The sequence below is a fragment of the Zosterops lateralis genome, assembly GCF_965231275.1.
Source record: "Zosterops lateralis genome assembly, chromosome: 10".
Taxonomy (NCBI): domain Eukaryota; kingdom Metazoa; phylum Chordata; class Aves; order Passeriformes; family Zosteropidae; genus Zosterops; species Zosterops lateralis.
Genome location: NC_139770.1, coordinates 12,931,003 through 12,949,116, shown reverse-complemented (window position 1 = coordinate 12,949,116; position 18,114 = coordinate 12,931,003). Strand labels below are relative to the sequence as shown.

The 18,114-nt window shown below is 44.2% G+C and overlaps 3 protein-coding genes across 4 annotated transcripts; 1 reads left to right on the top strand and 2 right to left on the bottom strand.

The window, feature by feature from the left end:
* Positions 1-9,012: 9,012 nt before the first annotated feature.
* On the bottom strand, positions 9,013-12,594 carry NCBP2 (nuclear cap binding protein subunit 2). 2 transcript variants are annotated; one of them, XM_083868507.1, is made up of 4 exons: positions 12,467-12,594; positions 12,191-12,372; positions 11,319-11,457; positions 9,013-10,738 (listed from the first exon to the last, which is right to left on the bottom strand). In XM_083868507.1, the coding sequence occupies exons 1-4, from the start codon at positions 12,545-12,547 to the stop codon at positions 10,667-10,669; spliced, it is 474 nt and encodes a 157-aa protein (XP_083724633.1). In that variant the 5' UTR covers positions 12,548-12,594; the 3' UTR covers positions 9,013-10,666. The 2 variants fall into 2 exon arrangements, with proteins under 2 accessions (XP_083724633.1, XP_083724632.1); XM_083868506.1 differs by lacking the exon at positions 9,013-10,738 and having other exon boundaries at positions 10,749-11,457.
* A 210-nt stretch (positions 12,595-12,804) lies between these two features.
* On the top strand, positions 12,805-13,458 carry NCBP2AS2 (NCBP2 antisense 2 (head to head); the record flags this gene model as incomplete). Its single annotated transcript, XM_083869008.1, has 1 exon — positions 12,805-13,458. The coding sequence occupies one exon, from the start codon at positions 12,805-12,807 to the stop codon at positions 13,057-13,059; it is 255 nt and encodes an 84-aa protein (XP_083725134.1). The 3' UTR covers positions 13,060-13,458.
* A 2,539-nt stretch (positions 13,459-15,997) lies between these two features.
* On the bottom strand, positions 15,998-18,090 carry PIGZ (phosphatidylinositol glycan anchor biosynthesis class Z; the record flags this gene model as incomplete). The annotated part of the gene is made up of 2 exons (XM_083868865.1): positions 15,998-17,559; positions 17,973-18,090. The coding sequence occupies 2 exons, from the start codon at positions 18,088-18,090 to the stop codon at positions 15,998-16,000; spliced, it is 1,680 nt and encodes a 559-aa protein (XP_083724991.1).
* Between the last annotated feature and the right edge of the window lie 24 nt (positions 18,091-18,114).

The window sequence follows — 18,114 nt, the reverse complement described above, 5'->3', positions numbered from 1 at the left end:
TATAGGTCACCTTACCAGTTAAAATTATCTTTACACATAGGAGACGGGCTGAGCATCAGAGGTGACAGAGCCTGACTGTTAACCATAATTAAACAAATAAGTGGTCCACATAGATGGACTTTTACCTAAACATTCATTGTTTCAATGGCAACAGGAGCAAGGAGAAGCTCACATCACATACTTTTAAAATTATATTAGCTCTGATGTGCTCTTGTGAATTTTCGCAAAACCTCTCTTGGATCTGTCCCATCACCGAAAAATAATTTGGATCCACAGTCATTGCTAGTCCAATCTGGACTCGGTTATGAAAATTATAATTACTATTAGTGGCCAAAACTTGATATAAATCATGCTACCATGTATTTAAGGCTCTCATGCTCACTACAGTAGCATTTCCCAAAGTGTTCACAGAGTCCTGGTACTTCCTGGGGCCCCACATGTTCCTACTGTCATGAGTGGAAGAATCATAAACAGCCATAAAGACTAAGTCTGGTGATAAATGAGTAACTGTTTCTTTCATGAAAAGCTGTAGAGAATTATCCCCTCCCAATCAATTTTCTGTACAGGTAATGTGGGTCTGATTGGGTCAGAGTGAGTGAAAGTGATAAATTGCCACTCGACGTCTTTCCCACAGAGCTGCAGAAAATGTGTTTGGCATCTATTAATACTGTTTGGAGCTTGGCTAATACGGGACACACTCTGCACAATGATAGGGAAAATCCTTATGTCAACACAGAACCTGGCTGATCTCCCTGACACTGCCGGAAGCTCTGAACAGAGACTTCCACTGTTCATTGATGGTCCTGGAATTAACCCCATTTCTGGCAGGTGCCTAGCTAATCCACTCAACACAGCCCCAGAAATGCATTTTGCAGAAAATGGTTCTTCAAAGAAAACCATCAGATTCAAGACCTGTCAAAAACTGCATGTTCTGCCTTTTTGTCCCTTTTCAGTGGAAGGAAACAGGAAGACAGGGTCCAATTTAAAATTGCACTTTCATTTGCATGTATAAGAGAAGGAAAGGCACACACCCACTAGCCCAGTCCAATTAGCCCAGCAGCACTCAGATTAAACTATTCCTCATACATGACTGATCCATCTGGTTTTGATCACTGGTGAAGCTGAACCCACGTGTGAAAGTAACACATACCAATAAAAAAGACGTATCATTCTGTTTTGCAAAAGAAGAGAGGGGAAGGATAATCAACATTACTAAAAATAGCACAGGATGTGAACAGAACATACTGGCCAGAGCCAAACATGTCACAAAGGGCAGGAAAATAAATTTCTCAGAATATAAAATATTCTACTAATTTTAACTAAGTATTAACAACTGTCCGGGGACTATCCTGACTGTAACTATGTTATTTGGGAAGATGTCACAGATTTTACCCAACTGCAATGTGAATTCTTGATACTCAGCACTTAGTACTACGGTGCAGTTGGCAAGTTCCATCAGCTTGATGAACTTGGAGATCTTTCTCAACCTTAATGATTCTATGATGCCATTCTATGGTTCTTTACCATACCAGGCAGGCACTGTATAAGACTGCAGGCAAGGAAATGCACAGCTACAAATGTAGTTGAGGGCCAGGTCACAGCACCCAGCAGTTCCAACAACATTAGAGTTACCCCAGTTAACTTAAATGTCTGACTCTGAGGAAGAATATAGTACACATTTGGTGGCTCTGACATTCACAAATCAAGTCACAGCAAGGCAGTGATCTGCAGCTTTTCTGTGCCTTCTCCCCAGAAGTGCATATTTTGGCCTTAGCTTCCCATTAGGTCACCTTATGCTTTCCTCATTTTCAGCAGATAAATCTGGCTTTATCAATTAAATTCTCCCCAGAAGGCACGCAGTAGCACTGTTGATCAAATTACACAGATGCAGAGAAGAGCAATCAAATGTGGTATTATCATCCATGCAGCTTGGAACATAAGCCAAAAAATATATGGGAGAATTCTAAGCAGGAAAGGACATTGTGCTAGCAGGTAAGCTGCTAGATCAGACACACTGAAAGAAAATATGGAGAGGAAGCAAAAGTTCATCAAGAAGTCACATTGCTTCAAACTCTAGCATAATTTTCAAAAACCATGGAAATTTCACATGCAAAACTGACTGACAACCTATTCTCAAATTAAAGCACATGAAATGCCATGTGAACACAAGAAAATACCTTTTTGTCATAGATGTCCAAAAACCAGAACAGGTTGCCCAGAAATGCTGTTGAGTCTCTCTCCTTGGAGATGATGTTCAAAACAAGGCCCTGGACAACGTGTTTTGTGCTATCCTGTTAATGTCTGTCTGATACAGGTCAACCAAGGACTGAGATGAACAATCTCAGCTTTTCCGGTTTGATTTATGCTGCTCCTTTAATCAGATAAACAGAAAGAGAATATTCTGTTTTCTTGATTAAGAATCACATCAAAAAGTTGCCATTTTTCTCATAGTAAGCTATTGTTTAGTCAAATGTATCCAAACAGCCAATTCATTTCATAATAGAATAATAAAAGGGATTAAGACTAGATAAAGTGCTTTAAAGACAATGTACTGTCCTTCTGCCAGCTCTCCCAGGAGTGATGTTGGAGATACCAGTCCACTCAGAGAGGAAATGTCCCCTCAGTACAGATCATAGCTGCAAAGGCCCTTAACAAAGGCAACACTTACAAATTCTTGATTCTTTAACACAATAAAAGGGCACTCACACACAAAAATGAATGAAATGCAGTTAAGTTCCAACAGTGGTGCGAGAGCTAAACATGAGCTTCTGGGGAAGGTATTTCCAAGTTGGCTCAAAGTTGTCAAACAACTGCTGACACATAATGGTTATTCAGAGAAGGCAACTTTTTCTCTTAATGATCCAGACACAACTGCCGCAAAAATTGTGGTAGAAATTAAACCTGTGCTTACAGTGCAGCCTGCTCTGAACTCTGCTTTGCTGACATATGGCCTCAGCATGCTTCCTGTCACTTTGAATCCTTCCAAGCACAGATGTGGGCTGTGCATTGAAGCAGGTTGTCTCTGTGTTCCCTGCTGCACTCAGAACAGCTGCATTACAGTTGCATACAGCATTTATTACAGGAGGAGAGAAAACAGCCAAATGCTTTTGAGAATGGGACTGGGTCCTTGTCCTTTACAGGAAGGATGCCAGGTTACTTGTGGTAAACTTTGTAACCACAGAAAACAGAAAATTTGCTATCGGTAAGTGAATATCAGCTTAGCCAAGAAATAAGGAAATAGGGAATTCAACAGTTGGCAAGTTAAAATCTTTTCTTTCAGCATTTAGCAGAAGACCTAAGATGCTTAACTGGAATTCTTCAAGGAAAGTATGAATCACACTGCTTAAAAAAAAAAAAAAAACCAACAAACAAACAAACAAAAAAAAACCCCACACCAACTTGCAATTTCCTGGCTTCATGGGGGAAAAAATCAAATATTCAGGTTTATTTTTAATAAACTGATATATTAGGGCATAATGGGGGGTGGGGTGGGGAAAGGATAACAGTTTGGGAATAATGGCTGTCATTCCCACAGATCCCTGTGTTGCAGCTGCTGACATGAGTGAAGCCCCTGAGTACAGCTCCATACCACAGTGACCCACCAGTTCATGTCCAGAAGGGATACAGCTCAGAGCATCTCTGTTCCTACCAGTTCCTAGCAGAGTTAGCTCAGGCCCTAATCAGACTCCCATAAAAATGAAGAGATGCTAGGGAATTTTATAAATGGCAAACAGAACTTAAATGGGTTGTCATGCAGTGCAGCAATGATGTCATTGCTGACAGGTATGTTGCATCAGCACTCACAAACATGGTTCCTTTTTCCCCATTGCAAAGATCCAACATACCAGATTATGGAACTGTAAATACAGCATTAGATGCAAAAAGCCTTTCACTTCTAGGTTTATGTCCCTGTTCATAGGATGTGTTTTCTTTATAAAGAAAATAACCTCACATATGTGAAATTTCAGAAGTCCAAGTGCTCAGCACACTTTGCAAAAATATTCTAATGTCACTCAAATACAGAAACTGAGATCCTTTTCTCTTAAAAAAACATGTCCCTCATATATGACAAAAACTCTGTCCCCCATTCTCTTCCCTGGCCTATTCACAGTCATGCCATGAAGGCCTCTGAATTAATTCTTCATACATCTTAAAGAAAATCAAAGGAAAAGTGGGTCTTCCTTGTGGTATATTCAACTGACAAGTTCAGGCCCACTGAAATCAACAGTTATTTCACTCAAAAACTAAGCTGTGAATACTCTAAAAAACATTGGAAATTCACAAAGGGGGTTTTATGTAATTCTACACATAGCTTTTATTAATTCTTCAATGATTTTTTTTAAATATGCCTAGAAATTGAATGAATAAAGGGTTCAAAAGGAACATTCATTTTGTACAGACTTTCAGGAAACTATTCTGACATTTTTCTCAACAAATGGAAATACTGTTCATGACCTGAGGGCTTTCTTTAAGGATCATAAATAGAACATTTCCTATTTGAATGGAACTAGAATTCCTAATGACATAACGACGTTTCATACCTTCCCTCTTTCAACACTCATCTTTGAATCATGTCTGAAAAGCAACAATGTAATCCTTACAAATGCAGAACATCTTTCCTTCATTTAAAAGGAAGGATGAATAGAAACTGATGCTTTACCTCTAGCTTTTGTCACTACTATTCCTCTGCAGTTTCAGTCCCTCACATCTCTACTGTAAATTATACTGATAAAAGTTCTGGCAACAACATATTCAGCAATAAAAATGTTTTAAAATAATAAATTATTTTAAAATGTTAACACAAAATGCATTTTTATTATATGCTTTCTAAACCTGAGAATCAATTACACCTTAGAATTTAAAAAATAAATTAAAACATGCTTTTAAAAAAGCCCTATTACATTATACTTACACTTGACTTTGTTCAGGTATTGTGTACTTGGAAATCACAAAGAAGCTAATTTCCTAGGACTGTAATAATATGCAGCAAAGAGAGGAGAACTTCCTTGTTAAATTGCATAGCCCAGTATAAACTCCTGGCTAATAACAAAAAAACAATTCTTGAGAGGCAATTCTGCATTTTATGTGCTCTAACATATTCACTTAAAATCTATTAAAACGTAAACTATTGAAAACTTGAAATAGAGATTCCAGTACTCTCACATCAACTTCAGTCCAGACTAAACTTCATGTGGACATATCTGTAAACCTCCAGTGCAAACCAGCCCTCACGGTGCTGCCCAGCCAAATCCACTGTCAGGTCAGTGCCCTGAGCACCTGAAAGCTTTGGGACTTGCAGCATTCAGCTTCCCATATGTTTTCTCCTCTCCCAGGACAACTCTGTGTTTGGGAATCGTTAATTACCTTCACATTTGTCTGAAGTTGGAGCCCTGGCTCACTCTTTTATTCTCAGTTCCATATTGTCACCAAGGAGGGTGTTGTGCCACTGCTTAGGGAGAGCTCCAGCCTGCCCAGCACTCGGCCCAGCCAGGACAATTCACAGAGCAGAGGAACAGCACCACTCCTTCACAGACATCAAAGTGATTTGTTTTCTCACAGGGAATGAGTCATTCTCACACCTGTTTAAGTTCAATTAAACATCTTTAGGGGAAATCTATGACTAAACACAGAATCAACACTGTATCCAAGGACTGTTGATGGACACCACATATTTATTCAGGCTTCTGGGCCTCTTTTAATGTTTCATTTTGCCTTGACGACCATTTTGTGTCTAGAACCCGAATTACTGACAAATTAGCTGGAATCTTCCCTCACTTTTTGCAGGTTTCTGCACTCTTCTGAAGTAATGTCTTTCCTGTCAAACTCTGTAAACCAAGTAATATTTGCTGGCCATCACGGCCTTGGATTCTGAGAAAAAATCTGTTCTGCACGTGATTATGGACAATTATCCTGAGGAACTTTTGGAACCCATCTCAAAATGCTCTCATTGCTTTTTGTGACACTGTTTTGCTCAGCTTCCCAAACCCACTTTGAGATACAACTCAGGAGTCAGTGCTGCTCTCAAAGGCTGTTCAAGAATTCTCCTGGCATGCCAGCATGTTACATGTTTTAGACAAAGTTCATTAAAACATATTCAGTACTTTAGCACTATGTACACAGATCTCAATGAACTCCATGGGAGATAAAACTAAGTTCCTGACAGGACTGCACTCTATAAAACAATTCACCAAAATATCCACCATGACTCGCAGAGTTACTGTGAGATATCTGAGTAACTTAAAAAAAAAATCTCTGCTGAATCTCTCCCTGGAAAGCTCAGACACCAGCATAGACCTGCTCTTGGCATCTGTGCAGGATAGAATTTTGTAAGATTGCTGGGCTTTTTCACATTAATATGTAGATTCCAAAGAGCAAGTTCAGCTGGGAATTTAAAGCAGAAGCAAAAGTGCAGATTTAATGGGAAGAAGTTCTTTCCAGTTCATGGAAACATATTCTTCCTCTTACTGAAGTAAATTCAGAGGTGGGGAAAAAACCTACACAACCCAAAGCACAAGGCAGTCCTTTGCCAGCCTGGACAATCCTTCAGTTCTACGGTGCTTGGTGTTGTAAGGCATCCTACACATCAGCAACCTTAAGGCACTCCCAACCCCACTGCTTTAGGGAATGTAGAAGATTGTTTAATCAGTCACTTTTGTTTCAAGCAGCATTCTAAGATGCAAGAATTTCTTCAAGAAACACAGACTAGACGCTGCCCTGGCTGCACAGTGAAATGAGATGCTCTCAGAACACATCATTCCTCCCACAAGAGCTCCTCAGCTGACTGAGAATCCTGGCAGCCCCCACTCATCCTGGAGCCAGACACGGCTTCTCACGACATCTTGTGGCAGCAGGACCAGCTGACAGGGCTTTTGTCTTCAAAAAGTAATTTGTGAAACAATGATATTGCAGAGAATCAAACACAAAACAAAAAGCACCAACTTATAATCAATTAATTTGAACAGAGTAGCAATGATTTTCAAAACAGAAGAATTCCCCATAAAAATAAAGACAAAGCATAAAATAGTTTTAATTTTATTTAAAATAATTACTTTATTTTAAATTTAAAAAGTCAGAAAGCTAAAACAATCTAATGCAGTTTGAAGTGCATGTGAGCCACAGATGTACAACTACAATAATACAAGTATGTATTATTAACAGTTAACATATTCTTACCTATTCTAACTAGAAAATTGGAATTTTCTTTGCACTTTGTTGCTTCCAGGAAGAGATTGGTAGAGAAAGGAAAAGCTTCATTGTCCAGAAACACAAGGACAAGATGACTCAATTAGGCTAATTTATTCTGATATTTATGTTGCATGCAACTGGATAAACAACAAAATAGCAAATCTTATTTCCCATTTGTTTTCAAATTATGTTTTGAGAAAAGATGTCTTTTAATTATACCTGAAAAAACAAAAATTGTGGTTCAATACAATTTTACTGCAAACACATCAGTCCCAGAAGAATAGATGGCCCACCCTGAAAAGGAAATCAGAGATAGCTCTAATTAAATACATTAAACCCAACAAAATTATTTAATGTATAGTCTTATTTACACGAACATCCTCATCAAGGCACACAAGAAGGATGTTTTCTCAGTCATTAACTGAGTAAACCTTAACTCATACTGGTTTTGGATGGATGGTACTTCACTTTCTCTCTATGCAACTTGGTGCCTGAAATCCTGACTCAGCCCCTCATGCAGCTTCTGGGACAGTGGCAGTTTTTCCTCTCAGGGCAGAAACAACTGGCTTTGCCTAGACTTGGTTGGAGGATAACAGAATAAAATAAAAACAGGTTTTATATAGTCAGAGATGTGCACTGGGGGGCAAAGAGAAAGCTTCTGGAAGGAATATTCAAGGACTGCAACTCTTACTGAACAATCATGAAAGGGTTTTCAAAAGCACTTAGTGTAGCACGCTCAAAGTAACAAAACCCTACACCAGGAATAACTCATATTTGTCTTTCAGATGTGAAAAAAAAAATACATGTATATTTCACTCAGGTCATGCACACTGAGATTACTGCACCTACTTGTGTGTCTTCCTTACTCTCACCTGTTACTGTGTTAGGAAACACATTAGAGTTAGCAAAGACAGCCCCGTCAGCACCAGGACTGAGGACACCAAGCACCTCATCCACCACAGGCTTGTCCCACACAGCATCAGCACCCTATGAATCAGATAAAAAATTTCTTTTGAAAGATTAGAAGATTTTTAAAAAGGGCACTTTCCCACAGGGACACTCAGAAGTAACAGACACTTAAGTCTGTAAAGTCCCTGAATGACTACTGTGACTCCAGAGAAACAAACTGGACATTTTAAGCCCTGCCTAACCTCTTGTCAAGCTGCAGACATTTCATTTGTGTGCAATACAGAACTGCAATTTATAACCTGTTAGAGACTGAAAAAGAGACTGTTGGCCCAAGATTTGCTGGCGCAGTTACACAAACTACAATTTATGTGAGATTATGAAGCATGAATGGAGTCAAGCCCTCCTCCAGGATCATGGGTGTGCTTTGGCAAGATCCGAAGAGGTTGCTGGGAGCAGGGAGAGATGTTACCACAGACACTGCATACGGCAATATCCAGTGGAAAAGGTAACTAAGCTGTAGCTGAACAGAGAAACAGCAATGGGCTACAAACCCACAAATCCTGACCTCCATTTGCCTCCACTCTGAGAAATTGTCTACAGACTTCGCTTTGATGAAAATCAGGTTTTTGGTCATTTCTACACCCAAATCAAGGCAGAATCTCCCCAGCACAGCGGCGCTGTCACCAGCAGAGGGCGACACGGAGCCCTGACCCGCGCTGCCCCTCGGGCGCTCCAACCCCAACCTCCTCCTCCTGCTGAAGGGAACGTTCCCCTCACACTGAAGTCACCAGCTGCTCCGAGCTGCAAAGGGGAGTTTGGCTTCCTCTTTTTTTTTTTTTTTTTTTTTTTTTTTTTTTTGTAAAGAACCCAAATACACACTCGAATGGCCTTCAGGTGAAAGCTAAAATAACCTTGGAGAATAATATTACCCCAGTGAAGGCAATTTTGTTTAAAAGAAGAGTAACAAACCATTTTAATGTTGCAACTTTATTTAAAAGTGACTTTGGAGTTTTTGGTAACATATTTTTATACAAAGTTGATACAATGAAAAATAAACTTCAGCAGTGTTCCAGAGCAGATTACAGGCTGTAAACTCATCATCAAACGTGCTATAAAAAAAGGTAACTTTGTTCAAAGCTTATTTGCAGACCAGCACCAAGTGATCCCAAAAGTCTAGTTTTACTCTACATGCCAAAAAACCTCAAACCCACCCTTCATAAGGGTATGATCAATCTCACTTGTCTTCCAATTTACAGAAACAGTTGTGATTAACTGTATGCAAGAAACACTTTTAAAATTTCCTACAACACCTTCAGTGAATAAAGATCAACTTTTGTACACCCTTGAAAGTTTATGAGGAGTCATGGACAACGAGGTATTTGCACAAAACTTTAGGGATTGCCATTCACATGAAACTCAGAAGTCCATGAAGAAATTCTAAAGCCCTGTAACAGTTGTTTTTTTAAATTATTTTGTTTCAGCAGGTCAATTTCATTGATCTTGGGATCACATTTTTAAACCTATGTCTGCAGTACAACAAAATTCCAACACATCAACGAGCAGTATGAACAGGATCAGCAGGCAAAGAGGAAAAACCAAAACACAACAAGCCTTTGCAATCCTGAAATTGTTTTACCATTCTTATCACATGCTAAATAGAAAGCAAGGTTCCTCCCAGAACTCTTTTGTTTCTATTTTTAAGTTGTCAGAAATCAAGTTTCTCAAATAGAAAACCTATTTTGGGAAGAAACCTTCTCTTTATAAACCCAGGTCCTCAAACATCCCATTTTGGGGGTAATTTGCCTTCATGCAACAGGCACAGGGAAGATCCTGCCCTCAAATATTAAGGCTGTAGAGAGCTACCAGATGGGGCAAAATACTCAAACTGTGAAATAACTGTACTGTAATTCTTTATTTGGTGTTCTCTGTCATGCAGTCACAATTATACTCTGTAGAAGACAGCAGAGGTCTGTTTCTTGCTCTCTGCTCTGCCGCCTCTCACTTCATGACTCTTGAACACAATTTAGTTTGTTTTATTATGGCTGTTCACATAAATGTTTGAGGAACAGCACCAGTGAAAAAGGATGCTAACCCCAGAAAATCTGCAATTTAAAAGTCTTCCCAAGAAATTGAAAAATTTCCCTAGAAATTCCACTTCCTTTTCAGGCTCTTTGCCTTTTGCTTTCATCTGTGAAACATCTACCAATCATCCTTTAACACCGCTCTCCACCCTGTGATACCAATGTAAACAAAACCCAGTTGAATAATCAAGTTTTGCCAGAGAGAAAAAAAAAAAAAAAAAAAAAAAAGCACCATAATGTTACATCTTTGCTCTTTTCATTAAGTTATAGCAGCATTTCAAGACCAAAGCCTCAGCATTCTAATGCCTAAAGCCTTGTTCCCAGGTCCTCTGCAAGGCTTTGGATGCTGGTGTCAAAACAGAAGAGGTATTGAACATAGGATGTGCTCACAGGAATGTGGATAGGAGTTTCTGTGAACTGTGTGCAACAGAGCTATTCTGTGCCTGGGGACATTTACAATGCAGCTTTGGTTCTCTTGTGCAGCTGAGGAGTCACTGGCACTGAACAGTTTTGCCATAGCCACCTCGTCCAGCATCATAGTCCTGCCGATACTCATCTCGGACCTAACGAGGGAGGAGAAAGGGAAGTCCAGAAAAGACAAGGAAAAACAATTTCTCAGAAATTGTTACACCATTAGAATACAGTCATACTGGTATCACAACACGTAAGTGGCTACATGGAGCTTATTGACCAAACAGAATGTGAAGAGGCGCCATGCAGAAGCCCAGAGCAGCACAAACCAACTTCCTTTCATCATGTCTGGGGACTCTCTAATCAACAGAGCCCAAGCAAGGATGGCCAACCCTGGGCTTTGGCACTATGAGCCACTGCCACCTGCTCCACCTAGGCTCAGCCAACTGCTGTCCAGTGTGCTCCTGACAGCCCATTACATCTTCTGGGCCTACTGAAAAGCATTATTTCCCCAGGCAGCCAAGAGTTGTTTCTGCAAGTACTTTTACTGAAAATTATGAAAGAGTTATTTATTCCTAGTAGATTATACTGACATTGATCAGATATCTTCCAGTGTTATCTTAAACAATGACTCCTAAGCTGCTGTTTCTGAAATTTTCTGTGTTCATTTAAAACCAAGAATTTTGGCAAAGTCACCATTCCCTTAAAACCCCAGGCTGTACAAGAACCTACCTGCCCCCCTGATCTTCCACGGCCATACTGCCTACCCTCCTTAAATCCTGCATCCCAGTCTGTCCTTATGATCCTGTCATCGAGCCTGGTCCCATTGATGTATCTCATTGCATTTTCAGCATCTCCTCTGGCATAATACCTTAGGAATGGGTTAATGAAAAAATCGACTTCTATTTTCACCACATGGAAAAAGAACAATATCAAATGGGCTACAAAACCAAGTCTTTGCTTGAACCACTTTTATGAAGCTACACCAGCTAAGAAAACTGCTAGTGAAAGGGAGGAACATGCAGCAATTCCAGCATTAAAAATACATATATTAGATTAAGTTTGTGAATCACACCAACATTTACCAGAACAAAGCCCTTCTGCTAAAGTGAGAAGCCCCAGGCATGCTCCATTCATGCTGCAAACTTTCACCATTCTGGTGAGTTCACTGGAACCAGTAACAGAATGATCCTCAGAAACATGCAAGATAATGAAGTCACGCGACAGGGATGAAAGATGCCAACAGAAACTTTACACGTGTGTTTGCAGGAAAAGAAAGACCTTTTTACCTCGGAATGGAGAATATGAATTTACTGCAGAGGTCAACTACTAAGAGATATCAGGGTAAAGTATCAAAGTGAAAGCAAGCTGCTAACCCCGCTCCACATGCAGTGTATGCTCGAATCACAGAATCATGGCTGGAAAAGACCTGTAAGATCATCAAGTCCAACCGTGAGACCAGCACTGCTCTCTGGCCAATTTCCCACAGACGCTTTAGCAAAGGATTAATTTTATCCTCGGAGAACTCCCTGGTGACTCCGACCCTGCAGCGCAGAGCAGTTCACCCGCACCCGGACCGCTCCTGCCGCCCCGCACAAGGATACTCCACGAAGCAGAAGCCGCAGGCGGTTTTCTTCACTTTGTCCAGCCCCATGATGACCTTCTTGATGTCGCCGCTTTTGCCGAAGAGCTCGTGGATCTGCTCCTCCGTGGTGTAGAAGGAGAGGTTCCCCACGTACAGTGTGCAGCTCTTCCTCAGCAGGCGCTCCTGGTCGTACCGCGTCCCCTGGGTCGCAAGGACACAGCGTTACCTCACGGCCCGGCCCGGCCCGGCCCAGCCCAACCGGACCGCGCGGCGCCCGCCCCCGGCCGCGGCTCACCCGGAAATGCTGGTCCCGGTACTGGCTGAGTTCGGCGTAGGAGTCGCTGCGTAGGATGCTCAGAGTCCCGCCGGAGCTCATGATGGCGCTGCCCGGCCCGGCCCAGCACCGGACACACGGACACCACACGGACACCACCCGGCCCCGCCGCCCTCGGCGCTCTTCCGCGACCCGCGCACGCCCCGCGCGGCCGCCGGGCGCGCAGCCAATGGCGAGGCGGTGCGCGGCTCTCGCGAGCGCGGAGGGGCGGGGCGGGCTGTGCGGCACCTCTCGCGAGAGCTGCGGGGCGCCCCGCCTGTCAGGGCGCTCGGGCTCTCGGTCTCGCGAGAGCGGCGGCCATGGCGCTGCTGCGGGCGCTGCTGCTGCTGCTCTCCAGCCCGCGGCTCGTGGAGCGGCTCTCGGAGTCGCGGCCCATCCGCGCCGCCGCCCGGGTCACCGCCTCCGCCCTCACCCGCGGCCAGCGCGACCTGGCCCCGCGCCTGCTTCGCCTGCGCGACTCCTTCCTCGCCGAGCTCAAGGACGGCGCCCGCGCGCGGGGGTGGCCGTGGCCGCGCGGGCCGGGCCGCGGGGGCCGCCCCGGATCAGCGCCGTGATCGCCGCGTGGAGCGGGAGGCGGCTGCGGACAGCGGCGGGGAGGAGACGGGACCCGCCGCCGCTTCCCTGCGTTGGAACCGGCGGGTGAAGGGCCCTGGGCGCTGGTGACAGCGGGGCCCCGGCAGCCGCTCCGGAGCTCGGCGGTGCCCGGGCCGTGGATGGCGAGCTGCGGACTGGACGGTGCGTTCCACATCGCATGGCCTGGAGCGACTCCTCGGGACAGCGTGAACACGGGAAGCTGCTGCTCATCCGCTTCTGGATTACCATTTCAGAGACATTATACACGTTCCACGGTTCTCAGGAACAAGCGGACTCACTTTATAATCACCCACAATGCTGTGAAGATTGTCACTTAAAGTGCTTGATAAACTTGAAATAAAACCACAATTCTCACGGGAGTACCTGTAACAATGTAATGTGTGTGTATACAGGAGTAAGACTCTATATTTGATACAGTTTTGTTACAAAAAGGGTTTTAAGTATTGATAATGATGGACAGGATAATGGACATCTTACAGGAAGATAAAAGGAATTCAGTAACAATCCTAAAAGCACACCTCAAGTCTGCTGTAGCAGGAAGGGTTTACAGGGAAAAAAATGACCAGTAGGACCACCCTACCTATCAGTGGAAATACAGATACATAGTGGAAAAGGATGCATCCATCGTGTGTAATGCATTGGGCAGGTTTGCTTAAGATGCTGTATCTGATGACATCTATGACAGTTAATGTTCCTTCAGAGCATGTTTCACTGTTCAATCCAGCTGAGTAGAGGCTCAGTTAACTGGGGAGGGTAATTTCCATTCCTTGTATCATCCCAGGTGAGAAGAACCTTGCACTTGGTCTGAGATACAGTTTCCTGCATTGCTGGTAAAATTAAACCTCCAGCAACAAAGGTGTGCATGGCCGGAGAAACTGCATCTATAGTGTAAATTCAAAGGTCTGGCTGGCAAGACAAAAGCAGTATATTGTTAATCTGAGCTGGTATTTATAGTCCAGGTACAGACTGTGCAGTCCAGTCTCTTGCTGGCTCTGTACAGGTTACTTGTGCAGTGTAGAGAAGTCATCATCCTATGGGAATGGTGCTCCATTACATCCCCCAAGAGTTTCAAGATGTACCACACTCAGACTGCCAGAATTCATAAGTTTTATGAAAACAACATTGAAGATTTAAGTTGTTTAAGAAAGCTGAAAATGGGAAGGAGGACACGGAGTACCAGCTGTGGCACACGGTTGTGTCATCCCAGTGTAAGACAGCAAAAAGAAAATTACCTTGGAAAACACATTCACTGTGACGATGCTTTCACAACTAGTTACACGACTTTGTGAGTCAGCAGTACAAACAGGCACCTTCTCTCCCCCTGCCTTCCCCCAAACACACACCTTTAATTTACAGGCAGGCCAGCAGTCAGGAATGGAGGATGTGGGATGAATGTACAGGGAACACAAGACAAAATGGTTTACAAGAGAACAAGAGCTATATTCCCTAAACATCTAGGTCATACCTATAGCTTGGAAAATACAGGTGAATCAGTAACACATTCATTTTTCCTAGATTCTCCTTAGAGGCTGGCATCAACCTGTATTATGCCTGTCTCTGTTGAAAACCTGGCTCTTAAGACCTTATGTAAGGTTGTGTGGGTGAAGAACTGCCAAAAGCATTACCACCTTTGTGAGCAGAAATAATTCAAGTGTCAGATTTGTTTCAGAGAGAGAGGCTTGATCTACAATGTATGTGCCAAGTCAGGTTGTTTTGGATCCAGAAGTTCATGTAGCAAAACCAAAGATTGTAGGTCGTGCTGTGCTATTGAGCACATACATCATTGTCAGCTGACGGCCAGTTGTTGGTGTGCAGTTTAAAAAGAGACTGCTCTCCAGTGGAAAGCCAGGAGAGGAGCTGTCATTCCCACTGAGCCGATTTAACGGGGAGCGGTTAGTGCACGGGGATGCAGCTCCTCCCTCGAGGCCGCCTTCCCTCCACGGCAGCACAAGCGGGAGATCTCTGACCCAGTGCTGAGATCAGAGATGCCTCTGGTCCAGTGGCACGAAGGCTCAAATTCCTCCCGGTTACCCGCGTTCTGTCTGCGCAGCCCCTCGATGCAGCTCCCGCAGGACCTGCCGCGCGTTTTGCCGGGGTGACAGTCGCGACAGAGCAGCGGGAGCTGCGACACGAGCGGCGGGAGCGCGCAAGGGAAGCAGTGCCCGAGCTGCCGCCGCGGAGCACCGCGCACGCTTCACCCATCACACTGCTGTCCCCCCCGCCCCCCCCCCTCCCCGAGCTGGGAGCACGTTCACGAGGATGGAACTGTGGCAAGGGAGGCTAAACAGGCAAAGCTTGGATTTTAGGATTTACCCTGCTTAGGCTGAAGCATCCTCCATGTTCTAAATCAGATTCTGCCAGATCAGTGCTGGGGATTTTTCAAGAGGGACCCACCCAAGGCAGTGGTACAGTACTGTGACTGCAGGCTGGTCTAATGAATTTTTAAGGACATAAAATAAAAGATTACTGAGTCAGACCAGCTTTTGTCTAACCCTGTAACCTCTCTCCAGCAGTTGAATTAATGCCTATTATCAGTAAACATCACACAAGTCCCCACACCCTGTCAGAGATTATAAGAGAACTTTCAAAAATAAATCTCACATGGAAACAGCTAAGCTTCAATCACTGTTTTGGTGGGCTCTGATTTCATCCTCTCTCATCAGGAGAATTACAAAAGTTCACATGAAACACCACAGGGCTGAGTAAGTCAAATTTTAAGCAGGTTCTATCCAGAACTGGCTACCCTAAATGCCTGAGGAATGGGAATAAAGAGATGTGAGAGAGCTCCCAGTGCAGGTGATGAAAGGGGGGGGGGGGTGTGTGAAAGACAAAGGTCTCATATCGCCATCAAACAGCACCGAAATGAAGTAAAACACTACAACTTTGTTCTCCTAAAATCTAAAGGCTCTGATGATCTTTGTTTAGCTCAAGGATGTAAAGTCCTAACTGACTCCTCCAATTTCCACTGGATAGGACAGGTATTTGTGGTGGGTCTTCCATTGATAAGTGAGGAAATATCAAAGTCTGGTTCTTGAATGAGACACCACATTTTGTAATTGTGGCTGTGACTGTCCCAGGGATTATAATGAGGACGTGACAGTCACTGCAGGTAAAATTGCTTGCTCGCTGCTCTACTGTCTGGCAGAGGGTTTCTTCACCAGCCCCAGCCATGTCAATGACTTCCACATGCACATCTGTCTTCTTGATATTGAGCAGGGACCGTGGAGGCATGTAGGTGTGTGCAAAGAGCAGAGTGTAGTGCTGCGGGTGGCTCGAGGGCGCTGGAGAATGGATGAGCTGCTCCAAGTGGAACAAACAGGGAATGAGCCCTCCCTGGTGCAGGCACCCAAACAGAAGTGCCCCCAGAAGGTTGAAGAGAACGATGAGGCGTTTCCATTTCACAGCTCTGTTCGGTGACGCGCTGAACAGCACCAAAGGCAGGATGAGAGGGATGAGGAACCGAGGCTCCTGGTGACTGAACAGGGAGAGAAATGCCAAAGGAACAAAATAAAACAGCAGCAATGCTGGACTGCCCTCGGAATGCACCAACAGCCCAGGCGGCTCACGGTAACACCATCTGACCAGCATTAACTGATGGACATACTTCTTTAGCATTTTAAAGCCTGCACTGATGGCCAGAATATGTAATATCCCAAATAGCATTACTCCATTGACTGTAAAATGTGTGACTCGTGGGTGAGTTCCATGCAGGGCAAGATTATGAGGATTAAGATTATAGCTGAGAAAATTGAAGGGGGTTACTACCATTTTATCATGTAGTTGGACTATTACATCAATGAGGCTGCTCTTGTTAGTGCTGTAGAGGTTGTCTAAGCTCATGGAGGTAAAATAGAAGGTGTCAGCAGTTATGAAAACAGAAGCTGTAAAACATGCACATAGGATAAACTTCAAAAAGTGGTTTAGGAGAGTTTTAATGCTCTTTTGAGAGTCAACAATTAAACCAGCCCAGTAAAGCAGGGGCACTAGAGCAAATGCCAGGAAGGTTGGCCTGTTGAAAAACCCAGCAGTTGTTATGACACCGATGAGGGAGCTGCTTGTAGGCTCTGCTGAGCTGCCACTGGACTTCCTTGAAGAAACCAATACCATGAGAAGAGCAAAGAGAAGTCCTTCAAGTGTGTTGGTAAATGTTCTTGTATAAAACACCAGCGTGACGTAGGATCCAGCAAGGAGTATCAGCGCCTTCCACGGATCTGCTCCCCAGAAAGGGGCCAACTGATAAACACTATAGTCGAGTATGAAAGAAAAGATTGTAAAGAGCAGGCGAGGAGATACAAGGAGAGTGTAACTGTTGATGCAACTTGAACATATGTCCAACTGCTGCAAAGACTTGATCACCCAGTATGTAACTCCTGATGTCATTATTGGGAAAACAATTGTTCTGCAAGGAGAGCTGGAAAGGAACTCCCATGGATAATAGACCTGTAGGTTTAAAATATCCCCTACAAAGGAAGAGAAAAATACATACAGAGATAATATATTTTATTCAGTAACTCATCATTAGGGATACTACTTGGCATAAGGGGTATCACAATACAGAGCAGCTCCTAAACTTTTGAAACTGGTGTCAACTTTGGCATTTTTGGGAGCGTCCCATTCATTTTCACAAAGCATCCAGAAGCCAGTCACAGTACTGTGGTTCCAGGCGCCGCTCGCTGTGGCCAGCACAGAGCAGGAGCCCACCCACCCGGCCATCCCTGCGGATCCTCTCCCGCTGGGTTTGCGGGACTGGCCGTGTGGCAGAGCGGGACCCCTGGGGAACACCCGCCCGCCGGCGATGCGGGACACCGTGCCCGCGCCGCTTCGCGCCCCCTCCAGCCCGCGCGGGGCCCCCAGCGCCGGGCGCACGCCTTACCTGCCATGACCTCGGGCGCCTGGAAGAACTCGTCGGGGTGCAGGTACCCGCTCTGCGGCAGGAGGCACCAGCCCGCCCGCAGCGCCGCCAGCAGCGCCCACAGCGCCCGCGCCACCATGGCGGCCCCGCGCCCTCACACCGC